Source organism: Stenella coeruleoalba, assembly GCF_951394435.1.
Source record: "Stenella coeruleoalba genome assembly, chromosome: X".
Lineage (NCBI taxonomy): Eukaryota > Metazoa > Chordata > Mammalia > Artiodactyla > Delphinidae > Stenella > Stenella coeruleoalba.
The window spans coordinates 70061366-70077407 of record NC_137152.1 but is presented as its reverse complement, the minus strand read 5'-3'; the positions used below and the strand labels follow the sequence as shown (position 1 = coordinate 70077407).

At 34.1% G+C, this 16042-nt stretch overlaps 1 protein-coding gene across 1 annotated transcript in view; it reads right to left on the bottom strand.

Moving 5' to 3' along the window:
* The window catches only part of KLHL4 (kelch like family member 4), a gene marked incomplete at its 3' end in the record, with an annotated part of 113553 nt that extends 98241 nt beyond the window's left edge, over window positions 1-15312 (bottom strand). Inside the window, exon 1 of the mRNA XM_079910230.1 lies at window positions 14757-15312. Coding sequence (XP_079766356.1) covers window positions 14757-15178 — 422 coding nt within the window. The 5' untranslated portion in view covers window positions 15179-15312. The remainder of the gene's footprint in view (window positions 1-14756) is intronic.
* Window positions 15313-16042: the final 730 nt, after the last annotated feature.

The window sequence follows — 16042 nt, the reverse complement described above, 5'->3', positions numbered from 1 at the left end:
ATTCTGTAGCACTCTGTAATCCCTTCTTAGAATACCTGAATTAATTTTAAAAACCAAATAATTATAAAAGTTCCCCATGTCCCCCCTTTTCTGGCCATGTGCTCTTAGTTTCCATTAAATGAGAAGAATGAACTTATAGCTATTGACAAAAATAATTAAATAGATATTGAACAATTTTTTTAAAATACTTGAGTAAAATCTGAAGGTCATGTATGATATTTAAGCTAGTTAAGATTTATTTAAGCATTTCATGAGTAAAACAAATCATATTTATTTAATTGTACCTTGAGAAGAGGGCATGGTTTTTGAAAGCTTGACCTTTTCTAGGAAGTGTGTGTGTGTGTGTGTGTGTATGTGTGTGTATGAGAAAGAGAGAGAAAAGAGAGAGAGAGAGAGACTGTATGTGTGTGTGTGTGTGTGTGTGTGTGTGTGTGTGTGTGTGTAGGCTGGATACTATTTTGGGACCTCTGAGATGAAAGTCACAGAGTCATTCCAGAATTTCCATTTAAAGTTGAAAAACTAGAAAACTATGTAAAATATAAAAAAATAAAATCATTGGAGAACATATTATTTAGAATTCAAATTAATATTATAAACAAAAATTATCTTATCTTTTATTACATCTTCTTGATGTACTCAAAGAGATGTGTTTTTGAAGGACAACTTGTACCAAGTCAATGATCTCTTGGTTCCAACATATCAACTAAAGCAAAAAAGCTGGGAAAATGTCTTGAAATCTTTAGTTTATTCTTTTACACACATATTCACTTGGTTATTTTTCAGCAGTGTAGGTATGACCTTGACCTTAATGGCTCTCTTAGTGATCTGAACACTTATTATAAATTCAAGAGGCATTCTTCTTTCTGGGGGGATGGAGGTAGGGAGGAGAAGAGATATTATTGTACTAGATATAATGAGTTTTATTTATTTTGATTGCACACAAAGGTCAAAGCAAGCCTTCTGGGAAATAACACTGTAACAGTGGTAGCATAGATGACTGATTAAGATGTTTCTCAACATAAATATAATTTACAAATCAAAAAATTAAATAACAGGCTTGAATTCAATAAATAGAGTATGTTCTGATGTCACAGTGTATACCATTCTCACTACTATTAATAAACCATTTCATGTATCCTGTGATTTAAAGCCTTCAGTGTACTTCACTAATGGTACTGCATACATCAGGAAAAAATAAGAAAAACCTTAACAATACTAAAGATGCAAATGGTTTAATCATTAAAAATGTTTAATAGTCCATTAGCTTATAAGTGCTTCTTAGGTACATTTTCATAATTAAGCAATCATCATTCAACAAACAAAAGAAATTCTGTTTCTATTTACCTATAAATTAATATATGTGATTTAGTGTAAAATTAAAAAAAATACATATACATGTTCAAATTCTAACTTTTGCAAATAACTTTAAATTATATTTTAACAGTATGTGATGACCAAGCTATTTAAGAATGACTTAATCAGATATCCTCTACTGTTTTACTTTAATAGAACCTTAGAAAGACTATCAGTTTATTCATTCAAAATGAAAGACAATGAAACACTACTTATTAATTTTGCCAAATATATCCCCCACATATAAGCCTTTTCCACACTTTTTGGCAGATTGATATTTTAGCTAAACAATGACTAGAATTCTCATGCACCTGTAAAAATCTATGCTATGCTGGAAGGATAAAAGGAAATAATTTTATGCAAGGGGAAATAACTATTATTTAAACTTGACTGGAAGCAATAACAGATGTTTCATGAATTTTCATGTTTTTGGCAGTATTTTCTTCCCTTTTTTTTTTTTTTTTTTTTTTTTTTTTTTTTTTTTTGCGGTACACGGGCCTCTCACTGTTGTGGCCTCCCCCGTTGCAGAGCACGGGCTCTGGACGCGCAGACTCAGTGGCCATGGCTCACAGGTCCAGCTGCTCCACGGCATGTGGGATCTTCCCGGACCGGGGCACGAACCCGTGTCCCCTGCATTGGCAGGCGGACTCTCAACCACTGCACCACCAGGGAAGCACCCTTTCTTCCCATTTTAATGGCAAAGAACTTTGAGTACCACTAGCAATTTTTATCCATTTATTTTTACAAGCCTCTTTCAACACAAAAGTAAAAAAAATTCTGTGATAGTCAGACCCTTACTAGATGTATAGCTGTCAACAGAAGACTAACTAAATTATCTACAGGGAAGAAAGGGGATTTTAAGACTTTTTGGGCTTGAAGAAGAAAAAGTTGCAGGATAACTTTAAAGGTTATCCTAAATGTTTTACATAGATATATTTATCACCAGTTTTATATTGCTGAGAGGAAAATAAGCAAATAGGGCCTAATTGTTTTAGTATATTTGTTGGTTAGCTTACAGAGAAACTGTCAGTGTTATTTGAATTATCTCCTCATCTTTGAATAAAGTTGCAACATTGATCTACTTAAGAATAACAGCATAAATATGATCTCATTCAGTTCTTGATTACCCATACTACTTATGGGCAGAAGCCAAAAGAGTAGATGATTCCTTGACCAGAGATAGTCATTGTGTTGTTCTTGAACTCCTGAGTGTATGGAGAAGCCCCTGTGTGGTGACAGGCAATTTACAAAGCAAAACATCTATTCTCAAAATGACTGAATATTTTAGATATTTTCTGCAAACAGTAGAATGAATAAGATGATTTAACTATTTTTTATGGTAAAAAAGGTATGTAAAATGTCCTAGTTTATGTCTTTGATGTGGCAGTTATCTGATGTGAAGTGTAAAAATTATTGCATGTAGTTATTTGTAAGAAATTCTGTAAACAGGCTAACATAGGCACTTTTAGACATCAGCTATAATGATGATTGCACACCCATAAATTTATCTAAAGGAAGTAGCTGAATATGCTATTAAGAGAAGAGCACGGTTAAAGTCCAGGATTTAGGAAATTTGGCTTATAGTTACAGTTTTGCCACTAATTAGCTATAGTTATTCTATGTTTTAACCTTTTCTCACACCTGTCTATTTCTTTAAAAGTCCTTTCTAACCAAAATCCTAAGATATTTATAAATGTGCAATTTTTATAAACTTCAGTCAAATGAAACGGGATAAAAAATTCAGAGCATAAATTTCCTTTTTCTTCATATATATAGTAGTTATGAAAATAATTATAGTATATATACTTGCTTTGATCACATGTGGCAAGTTCAAATGTATGTACTTTTATTTCTTTAATATAGAAATAAAAATCATCTCAATCTTGATACATTAGCAAGATGTACACTAATTGCTATCAAACTTGCTTTATCCTTAAGCAAGACAAGTTATTTAGATCAGCCAGGGCTTCCCTGGTGGCACAGTGGTTGAGAGTCCGCCTGCCAATGCAGGGGACACGGGTTCGTGTCCCAGTCTGGGAAGATCCCACGTGCCGCGGAGCGGCTGGGCATGTGAGCCTTGGCCGCTGAGCCTGCGCGTCCGGAGCCTGTGCTCCGCAACGGGAGAGGCCACAACAGTGAGAGGCCCGCATGCCGCAAAAAAATAAATAAATAAAAAATAAGTATCTATAGTATATATAGCATTATATTAGTAATCGTTGTCCAACCTTCAAAATACCTCACCTGAGAGTTGACGGACCACAATGATGGTAAAGTGTCATTGGTTATTTTGTTTCTGAGTTGAAAAATTAACAATAATGAACATTTTCCATGTGGTTGAAATTTGTTGCTATTCTTGGATTAAACTTTCTATGTTTGCATTTCAACACGTCTTGAGTCATTAACCCTACTTCCATCTTAATTATCCTGGGTAGCTTCTATATTAAACACTAGGAGAGCTGAACTGAGTTGCTACCTTGTAACTGCTTTTAAAACTTTTATTGCGAGGGTGTGCTTTTCCATTCCAACTGGAAACTCCATAAGGGTAAGATATATGTTTTTATTCCTTTGTCATCCTTTCACAGAACTTAATAAAGTTCATTACACATGGAAGAATGAAAGGCTAAATTAATGCTGCTGACTATTTTTAAAGCATTTTCTTGGTCAATATTTGAGAACTTAATGTAAATCATAGATTCAAGTGTATTTACTATTCTGTATATAAAGTACAATCAATTATTATGCTTTATAACCTATTATACTTTATATGAGACCTTGCTGTTTTATTTATTGCATGTTTACAAATATATCAAGTATTAGGATCCTGTAGGAATCCTGACAAATTAGGCTTGCAGGAGCTGACGAAGTGTTTTTTAAAGTTTGGTTCAGAAGTTTGTTAAAAATTCAGATTCCTAAATCTCACCTCAAAACTAATAAGTTAAATTCTCTGGTAGTGGATACTGAGTAACTACATTTTTAACAAGCTCCCCAGATTATTTTTGGGCACAGTGAAGTCCAAGATCCTATTTGCACTAACAAGAAAGAGAATTGCCCCAGGTATAGCTCATTAAACTAGCATCTCTGAAAATTATCTGCCTCCCACACTCCATTACAACCAACATAATACTGGAAGTCCTAGCCAGAGCATTTAAGAAGATAAATAAAAGTTATCCCAATCAGAAGGGAAGAAGAAAAATTATCTGTGTTTGCAGACAACATGCTCTTATATGTAGATAACCCTAAAGACTCCTCAAAAAAGCTGGTAGAACTAATCAACAAATTCAGTAAAGTTGCAGGATACAAAATAAACATTTAAAATCCTTTCTGTTTCTACACCAACAACGACCTACCTAAAAAGGAAATTAAGAAAACTATTCCATTTACAAAAGTGTCAAGAAGAATAAAACACTTAGGAATAATGAAATTGAACCTTATGGCATATACAAAAATCAACTCACAATGGATTAAAGATTTTAATGAAAACCTGAAACCATAAAACTCCTAGCAGAAAACATGGGGAAAAAGCTTCAAGACATTGGTCTTGGCAATAATTTCTTGGATATAATACCAAAGCACAAGCAACAAAAATGAAAATAGACTAGTGGGAATACATCAAACTAAAAGTACATAAAATAGCAAAGGAAACAATCAATACTCAAAAGGAAAATAACAAAGGAAACAATCAATACTCAAAAGGCAACCTATGGAATGGAAGAAAATATTTATAAACCATCTATCTGATAAGGGTTAATATCTAAAATATGTAAGGGACTCACACAAGTCAATAGCAAAGAAACAAATAATCTGATTTAAAAATGGGCAAAGAAATAGACACTTCTTCAAAGAAGACATACAAATGGCCAACAGGTATATAAAAAGGTGCTCAACATCACTAATCATCAGGGAAATACAAATCAAACCCACAGTGAGATATCATCTCAAATCTGTTAAAAATACTATTATAAACACAACAACAACAAAAAAACAAATGATAACAAGTGCTGGCGAGGATGTGGAGAAATCAGAACCTTTGTTATATGTTGATGGGAATGTAAAATGGTGCAGCTGCGAAGGAAATCAGTTTGGAACATCCCCAAAAACTTAAAAATAGAACTACCACAGGATTCAGCAATCACACTTCTTGATATATATCATTAAAAAAATTGAAATCAGTTTCTTGAGGAGATATTTTCACTGCCATGTTCATTGCATCATTAGTCACAGTATCCAAGACATGGAAACAGCCTAAGTTTCCATTAACAGATGGATGCATAAAGACAATGTGGTATATACATACAATAGAGTATTATTCGCCTTAGAGAAATCCTGCCTTATATGACAACATCGGTGAACCTGGAGGGCATCATGCTAAGTGAAATAAGCCAGTCACAGAAGGACAAAAGCTGTATTATTTCATTTATATAAAGTACATAAAATAATCCAACTCATAAAAACAGAGAGTAGAATGGTGGTTTCCGGTGACTGGGGGGGAGTGGGAAATGGAGAGTTGTTGTTGAATGGATGGAGTTTCAATTATACAACTTGAATAGGTTCTAGAGATCTGCTCTACAACTTTGTGTCTATACTCTATTGTGTACTTAAAATTTTGTTGAGAGGATAGAACTCAATTTAAGTATTCTTGCCACAATAAAACTAAAGCTAAAAAGATATTTTTGAAAATTAAAAATCACTTATTCAAATGTTTAGTGAACTGCTCAGAGTCCTGGAATACCATTCAACTAGACCTTGAAAAAAAAAAAAAGCATCATACTTTTAAAAATCTAAACATCCTAAATGGATATTCCACATGTCAAGTCCTATATTTTCTATTTTTTCTCACCACATTTTTTCCCTTAAAGCATTATATATATTAACATGCTTTCTTTGCTACCATTCATTACTTTGTTTTTCCTGTGTAATGGAATGTTGGAGAATCTGAGGAAAGCAAGTGGAACTTCTCCCTAAAATTACTCACAGACACAAAATATTTTTTCTTTTTTTCGGTACGCGGGCCTCTCACTGTTGTGGCCTCTTCCGTTGTGGAGCACAGGCTCCGGACGCGCAGGCTCAGCGGCCATGGCTCACGGGCCCAGCCGCTCCGCGGCATTTGGGATCTTCCCAGACCGGGGCATGAACCCATGTCCCCTGCATCGGCAGGTGGACTCTCAACCACTGCGCCACCAGGGAAGCCCGTAGACACAAAATATTTGAATAACTTCTTGGACGTTAAAAAACCCAGACCTCTAAAATAAATTCCAGATAGTCCTTATCTGTCTTTTAAGATCTTCCATGATCTATGCCTGACCTTCCTTTTTTGCTTAACTTTGTACTATTCTCCAATGTATATCATTCACTTCAGCCAAACTGAAATCTGTCATTTGAGCACACCTTAAATTTCTATGTTTCAGTGCCTTTTTCAAGGTACTGTGTTTGTCCTCCTACCTAGAATTCATTCTTCCCCATATCTGTATCAAAACGCTATCCATCCTTAAAATTGGTCTCAAATCATGCTCCTCCATGAAACATTCTAAGATTGCTCTGGTCAGAAGAATTATTTCTTGTCTTTGAATGCCTAGCAGTTTCAATGACCAAGCAACTTAAACTGTTTTTGCAATACACTCTTTTTTTTATTGCCATAAACCTTCCAAGTAGATGCACTTTAGCTCCCCAACAGTATTTTAAGTCTCAAGTGGGAATCAACATCTATTATTTATCTTTCATCTTTAAAGTGCCTAAGAAAACATAATGCATACAATTGGAATTCAATAAACACTTGTTGAATGGCAGAAACAAATGAATATCAACATCTTATTTAAGCAATTGGCTTGTTGAATGTTACAACAGAATTCAGACTAAATTAAAGAGTTGCCTAAAGTGTTATGTGACAGTCTGTTACACATGCAATTGTTTATTAGTATTGTTATAGACAATGCAATCAACATTAGCCAGAAAAGGACATCTAAATGCCACTGTGTTGAAGCAATCCAGTTATACAGGGAAAATGTGGACAAAAGACTTAACAGTTAGCTTCTATTGAGTGAGCTGAAAGTGAAATAACCAAGAACCCATCACATGTTAAAGACCTGCCAAAAACACTTGTAAGGTGTATAGTATGGCTCCTGAAGAAGCAATAGCAATACACAGTGTGTAAGAAGGGCAACAAGTTTACATTCTGTACAATAGCATTTGAAAGCATGAAAAGGACAAGCCACTTCGACTAACAGTAACAGGTTAAGAAAAGTTAACCAGGAGTAAAAAAGCATTCACTTCTGATAGTTTCAATAAACATAATTGCTAGTATTGCTCTCCTCCAGTGCAAATGCTAGTGATATGTAAGTATTATATCTATATATTGATTTGGGAAATAATTATTTTACAATGTTTTCAGAGTAAAAACATATGTTGAATAAAATTTCAGTAATACTTTTTCCATCCTAAAACATCAGATAATGAAAACTATTTGATTTTGATTTTCTCACTTTTAGTTACATTCTCTTAGATAGTTATTTTTAAGTCTATTTACAAAATCTTATTTCTCAACCACTGGGATACATATTGTCCATTCTCTTTAGTGAAATTGTAATCTTAATGGAATGGAATCACCATGAATAAAATATACTCAATGGCTGTATTTTTCATTTTAGCATGGAGTAATACAGATTTTTATATAAAGAAGCTTGTTTTATATGTGCCATTGTTTCCTCCTAAGAGATAAACCACAGACAGTAATATGAAGAAATAGAAAAAATGTGGCAGGCCATATTTTCATTTGAAAGCTCCAATAAATATATACCATTTCATTAGTAACCATGGTGTTCTGGAGTGATTAAATAAAAATGAGTTTATTTATACCCAACTATGACTTTATTAATTGCTATGCCCTTAAAAGTTGGTCCAAGCCAAATGATAGAATCAATATCATGGGGATAAGAATTGAAATTGCATGTAATGTTTAGTTGTTAACAGAACTTTAACTGATTTCCTTAAGATTGCCCTTAGGATAAAATCTTGTTGCTAATGTATAAGATTTTTGCATGGAGGAGATAACAGCCCACTAATTTTTTTTTCAGCCCACTGATTTTGATTTGGTATCCTTCTATTCAGCTGCCAAAGAACAAAAATAAACAAAACTAACAAATAACAACATGTACTCAATTCTTAAAATTGGGTGGTCTTCCAGCATTGATTTACTAAATCTATTTACTAAGATAGTCTTTGCTAAAATATTGTACATTTTTAAAGAAAAATTGTGATAGTGTAATGATAGTATAGGGAGTTCCTATAAACCCCACATCCAATTTTCCCTATTATCAATATCTTACACTAGTCTGGCACATTTGTTACCATTAATTGACCAGTTTTGATACATCATTATTAATTAAAGTCCATTCTTTATTCAGATGTCCTCAGTTTTTACCTAAAGTCCTTTTTCTTTTCCATATCACATTTATTCATCATGTATTCTTAGGCACTTCTTGGTTGTGACAGTTTCTCAGATTTTCATTGTTTTTGATGACATTTACAGCTTGAAGATTAAACACCAAGCATTTTGAAAAATGTCCTCCTATTTGGATTTGTCTGATGTTTTTCTCATGATTAGATTGGGATGGGGACGATGGGTTTTATGGAGGTAGAAGACAGAAGTAAAGTGCCATTCTCATCACACCATACCAAGTATATATACTGTCAACACTGCTGAGCAGTTTTGATGTTAACCTTGATTACCTGGCTGAGAGTATTCTTCATGTTTCTCCACTGTAAATGTACTCTTCCCCCACCACGCTTCCATGCTATACTCACTCTCCGAAAAGAAGTCACTATGTGCAGCCCACACTTAAGGTACAGTGTTCAGCTCCACCTCCTTGAGGACAGAGTATGTACATAAATTATTTGGAATTCTTCTGCACCAGAGATTTGTTTTTTCTGTCTTATTTATTTAAACATTGATTTATATCAATACAGACTTAAATTTTTTATTTTTTACTTAGGTTTATAATACTTTTTTTTTGTTTGTTTGCTAATATTGTTCCAGCTTTGGCCATTAGGAGCTTTTTCAGTTGGCTTCTGTGTCCCTTTGACATACCCCCATGATTACTTTTTTGAGGACTTTCTACTTTATGGCACAAGATATTCCAGATTCATCTTGCAGAATACTGACTTATGTTTCTTTATTAAGGATCCAGTGTTCCCCAGTCCTCCACCTCAATTTTAGTTTTTCATCTCCTTCAAATATAAGAATTTCACACTGATATACATATACACATACACACATATACATGTATACATATGTGTGTATGTATGTGCATGTGTGTATATATATAGCATTGAAACTATTTTTACTTACAAGGTCATAGGAAAGAAATCAAAAAGATTAGTATTAAGGGGCAGATGTCTTACAAAAATCAGAAAGGAGATATACAAGTTTAAAAAATAAATTTTAATGTACTAAGTGATTGAATATTTAAGCAATGTGTAACAGGTCAATGCAATTAATATGCTGCTCCTGAAGTCACATATTAAGTAGTACCACATACTTTAAGTTCTTTATTTATATTTCCAAATGCAGAAGAAAAATGATTCTTGTCTTTCAAATACCAGAAATAACTATAGGTGCTTAATCATAATACTTAAAGAAACATGACCCTAACATATTGCCAGATGCCTAGATGGAAAGGAGTCCTAATTTTCTCAAGTATTAAATATATTTTAATTAATGTTAGCTTAAATATATATGCAATACCACAATGTTAAGAATGAGTCGTGAGGACCATGGTACCTCACTCTCAGGAAAGAGGCTGTGAGTAGCAAGGATTTAAAATCAACCAATATAAGTTCATTAGGAATTAGGAATGTTAGGAATCATTGCACTAAGTTTAAATTATGTGTTAAAATATTCTAAATTTAGTAAAGCAATTGAATAACTTATGTAGTTTTATATGGTACATTTTAACCCATCGACAAAAGGATTTAACCTTAAATTTTCTATAAACAACAATAAACCTGTAGTTAGCTCCTTATTCTTTCCTTTGAAGTAACAGTTTATACTGAATAATGCAGTGTGAAATTAAGTAACACAGGCCTAGTTCTGAACTTTAGAAGGCCACATTATTTTTGCCTTGTAAGAAGATAAGCAAAAACCACAACAGATATCCAACAAAATAATACCCAGAGAAAGATGTGAATGTTACCTTTACATTCAAAAATTTTCCTTGGGAACATGAGAAAATATATGTAAAATATTTAGTGCCTGGAACATGGTAAAGGTTTACAAAAGGTACTTATTATTTTTAATGTTGTATTATTACTGTTACTTTTCCAAAATCATCTGCTACCACTTTCCAAAATCATCTGCTACCACTCTCCCCTTTAAAAACCCTACTCCAGCTGCACTAGCCTCCTTGTGTTTAAACATATCAAGCACACTCCCATCTCAGGGCTCTTGAAATTGCTGTTCTGTCTTCCTGGAAAGTGCTCCCTGTAAATAACCAGGTACCTTACTTCCTACTTTATGAGAAAAGATATTACAATAAACTTCATTATTTAAGATTTCTCTTATGCATAAATATTTCCCAAGCATATTCCATATCACAGATGGATCTGTGTTGAGGATGAAGACGCACAATACATTTGGCCTTATCTGAATTGTTTTGTTAAGAAAGCAAATACACCATCATGTGTCCATTTTCACAAAGGACACAGGGGCCACTGTACATGAGGCATATGGTCTGCTGGCTGCATAGCCAGAACCTCAGAGGACAAAATGACACCATGGTTAACAGGATGGCTGGAAAGTCTCCTCTGTGACCATGGAATATGCATGTGATCTTAAAGTCACTATAGTAAACAACAAGTCTGGACATATTTTTGAATTCACCAGTTAAGGGTGTTTGGAACATTAATCAATGGACTGTGTGGGGACATGTGGCATTGATGTAAATAGAAAAAATATGGATGGAGGTTAGGGGCTCCCCTGTAGCACAGCAGCAGTAACCTCTCATTTGTTTGAATTTTTGAGTCAGACACCCTCATGGCTGTCTCTTCATTTAGATGGCTTCACTTCATTTAGATCTCTGCTCAAATGTTACCTCATCAGAAAGGCCTTCCCTATCTGAAGGAGTATCCCTTCTTCACTCTATTCCCTCTAATTATTTTTTCTTCATAGTACTTACAACCATTTAAGTACTACATTTTGGTTTATTTTTATTATCTCTCTCTCCCCATTAGAATGTATACTCTATGAAAACAGGTTCTCTGTTTTGATCCTGTTTTATCCCCAGTGCCTAGAAGTGTGCCTGACACCCAATGGTGCTCAATATTTGTGGAATGAATTATTAATTAATTCTAGGTCTTATTCATCCAATCCCCCCTTCTTCGGGATATCAAAGTATATACTGCCAGCTGCTCTTTTTTTTTTTTTCTAGGCAAGCTCACTTGAAAACTGAAAAGGTCTCAAATGGAGGGAATTTGGAGTCTTGTCTAACACTGCAATACTGGAAAAGATATACAAAATCATATATCATACAATTAGTAATTTATGCAAAAACCAAAAGCCCCAACAGGTAGTATGAGGGTATTATCCCCATTCCTGCTAATTCCTTAAAACTAAACACCCCTGTGAATCTCCAGCTTTGCACTGGGGCATGTTGTTCTGGGCCCATACACATATCATCAGCATTTTATTTAATGTTCTCAAGCGCAATGAGGAGATAACCGCATTTGTCTTGGCAAATGCAGTTTACCACTTTATACACCTGGGTACTTAGGCATCATCTCTTTATGAGCAGTTAAAATATATATTATATATATATATACATATATATATAATCTTATAACTAAATATTCTGTAATATAAAGGCATAATCATAATACACTTAAAATATTCTGATTTTTGGAATTCTAGGGATGAAATAAAGAAAATAAAGGACATTGAGCAAGGTCATTATGGGGAAGCAAAGATGCAGAGTTCGTAGATAACTAGGACAAAAAGAAAATGATAATTGAGCCCAGGCATACTGATATGTGCATACTCACGGTGTGGGATCGTGATACAGAGTTGCTCATAAATGAAGTACATACTATACTTCAATTACATAGGAATGTATTGAGGTTTTTAAATTCCACAAAAACATACTAATATAACTTAATACCTTGGCTTTACTATCTGTTTTAGTAGTAATGGTAGTTTATTCAACTATATTACATGTTAGTAATTTAGTCCATTCTCTATTAATCCCCTGCAATATTTGTAGGAAGCAGGATGGCTTAAAGACCTTTATTTTGCCCCAAGTGTTAGAGCCCATCTTGTGTTCTCCACACTGACTGCCATTTTTGTTTGTTTGTTTGTTTTTTAACCACAAGACTTCTATTGAGGGGATAACAGGTTGCTGCCAACTTCGCAGGATTTTTTTCTCCTGCTTCTCAATTTTGTTGAAAAAGAGAGGCATTAGGAAAATGGGGCATAAAAGAGTTCCTTATCAAACTCTCTTTACCCAAGATGAAACAATTCAGAATGGGTAATGATAGATTAATAAACCATCATATTTCAATTAATAAGGTCCTCAATTTACCCCTTCTCTTCTGCTTAAAATATCCTTGGCACATCTATAAAACCACTTCCTGTATTTATTTTAAGAAAATATTAACTTTCCACTGTAACCATATGATATTTAAGAGAAAATTTTTTAGAACATGAACACTATCAAGAATAAAATAAAAAGAAAAATATATTAAAAAATATTACTTGGTGACAATTTATATTCGACATTTTATCTGGCATTTTCATTTAGCAACTAATTTATTGTAAATATATTCTCATGCTGGAAAATCAGTTTAGGGATCCTCAAAGAATTTTGTCAGGAAGTCACAGTGGATAATTTAAATTATTCTACAACAGAGTCAAATGTGCTTAATATTAACTTCCAAATTCAGCAGTTTTTAAAATTGTTGTCCATGGTGAGGGGAAATAATTTGAAAACCTGCTGAATCTAAAGCATAGATTATATATTACTTTGAAATCCAAGTATTTGTACTAAATACAACCTGCAATCCCAAAAGTTATACAGTATTTTCTGGAGTAATCACAAAAATATTTAGGAAAATTCTTACATACACATTTTATTTCTTAAGACATCTGTATCACAATCTATTATTATACTTAAATTCATTTCAAAACATCATTTCATTATTTACATTTCATACAGAAAGACTGAGTTCGTATAAAGGTATCATTTTGCACAGTTGCTTTGTCTTTTGCCATAATGTTGTTATGCTGTTTTTTCTATTGATTATGTTTTAAAATTATGGAAGCAAGGAACTGTCAGGTAGATATATTGCAAAAACATATCTAGAAGCAAATTTGCCAGTCCTTCTCCTCTAAACTTATGTAGAGACACAGTATACCAAATACCCAGATTTCTAAATAAGTTAGCATACCTTCATGTTGAACTGCTATAAAATTTAAGACATTTCAAAAATACCTTTTTCTGTAGCTCATTTACACTTTAATTACATTACCAAAATTAATTGTGTTAATTGTGTCTACAACATGTTGGGGAAATAAAATCTGATAATGAAACAAGAAAAAAAAAAGTAAAGATCTACTAGATTAAGTTATGTTAGACAATATTAGAGGAGGGAACATAATTTCCTTCCACTCAAATAATTCTGGTGGACAGAAAAATAAAGTCAAATATTTTATGAGCTATACTTAAACTATACTTTATTATCACTTCTTATTCAATTTTAATATTCTGAAACACCTGACATGTTCCATTTCCTACTTTAAGATCTCACTGCTGTAAGCAACATTTCATTACTTGCTTTATGCAAAATATTTTCATAATTGCAAGCTAGCTATGAAACTAACACAACTTGAAAGAAATCTCAAATGCCAAAGGAAACTGTTCTGTACTCTCACATAAAGATAACATTTATCAAGCGTCAGTATAGCAACCACGTACTAAGGAATAGATAAGGATGTGCTGAGCAGTCAGAGCTTTTATTTTGTCAGAGTTGGCCTGACAAAGTCAGAAAGAGTTCTATATAATTCATCACACTTGTACAAAAAATCATAACTATTTGAACATTCAAGCCATAGAGGATATATACAGAAAATTAGCAATTATAATAAACATCTCTTAGAACTGAAACAGTATTCTTAATGGAATTGGAATGGAATAGGAAAAGTAAACTCACAACTGTAAAGCATATATCCCATTAATTATCAAAATGAATGTATTATTACTATTTTCCTTTATAGACCTAGAGGAGGGGGTTACTTGGAGACCCTGATTGGCTGCATACAAATTCAGAGATTATTATAACACTTTTATTTAAACATTAAATGAGAGTTTTAGAGGATAAGTTAACCTAAGCTATGACTTTGTTATGTTTTCGAAAACTCCTACCTTGCTGTTGAATCTTCTGTATTGTCATCAGCCATCATCTCCAAATCTTGTGAGTGTTTCTCACAAGCTTCTTTGAACAAATTCTCCTCTGGAACTGCTTTAGGAGTATCTTCATTTGCTCGAAGATGTTCTATCAGGTTTTGTGGGTGCCAATTCTGAAGGGCTCTTTGATGGGAAGGGGCCGATCCTGGCACTGGTGTCAGTATGTTGTGGTGGACAGGACTATTGCTTTTCTTCAGTCCATTTCTGTCCCGAGAGTGGTTCTTCAACCTGCCCTGAACCGGGGTCCCTCTATGCTCATATCCTTCCTGCTGAAGGCAGTTTCCAGTGTTGGGCGAACCTTGAGAAGGATGACTAAACCACCTCCAGCGTAGTCTTAGGATCTGTTTCACATCAAACTCTTTCTTGCCAGACACTGACATCGTTGCAGGAGGAAAGACAAAAGCCTTCTCTCACAGAAAGGAAACAGCCTTTGTTATCTCTTGTTTCTCTGCCTCTTCTGTAGGACTAACAAAAGCATAAGTGCCGAGAGCAGTCTTTCTTGCTCTCCCCTCCCCCGCTGTCTGTGGTATACTGTGAATACTTCTAGCTTTCCAGCTGAAGCAGAAAGCTGCAGCTAACAGTGTAGGTGGGAACCCATACAGACAGGATGATGAGGTCAGACCTTAAACAAGTAAATCAGCTTAGCACAGGAAAGCAGCTACCACAACACACTCCAGCTGCTAGATTTGCACACTCCCAGCCCTCCTGCCTGGACTTGCAAATATCTAACCCAGCTCCTTCCTAACTGAAGTACAGTAGCTTCAGCCTTTAAATCCAAGCAAGTGAGCAAAAGCAAAGTGTTTAAATTCACTTCCTTCTAGATCCCACTCACCCCATCCCCTGCCAGATTTCATTTCCTGGCAACCCACTTTTAAAATGTGCCACTTTGTCCTAGGAGAATTTGTAACAGGGAATTCATTATGATCTATTTTGGGGTTCTTATGGAAAATTTGATGGTGGTTCATTAAGGGAAAACATCTTGTCATCTGTCCCCTCATGCACGTTTGTAGTTATTTTCATAAAATAACTGAAAATATGAGTGTCTTTATAGAAATATTTGCTTGAAAACTTGAACAATTCCAGAAACATAAGAAACTGTTGCTTACCCATGACTAAAAACACACACTCCACTAGGAAATGTAGTAACAGTATTTTAAGTCTACAGCTGAAGGAAGAGAGCAGTGTTTTTCTAAGCTCATTAGGTTAGAAGACATGTCTTCTCTCAGGAACCAAAATTTGAAAAC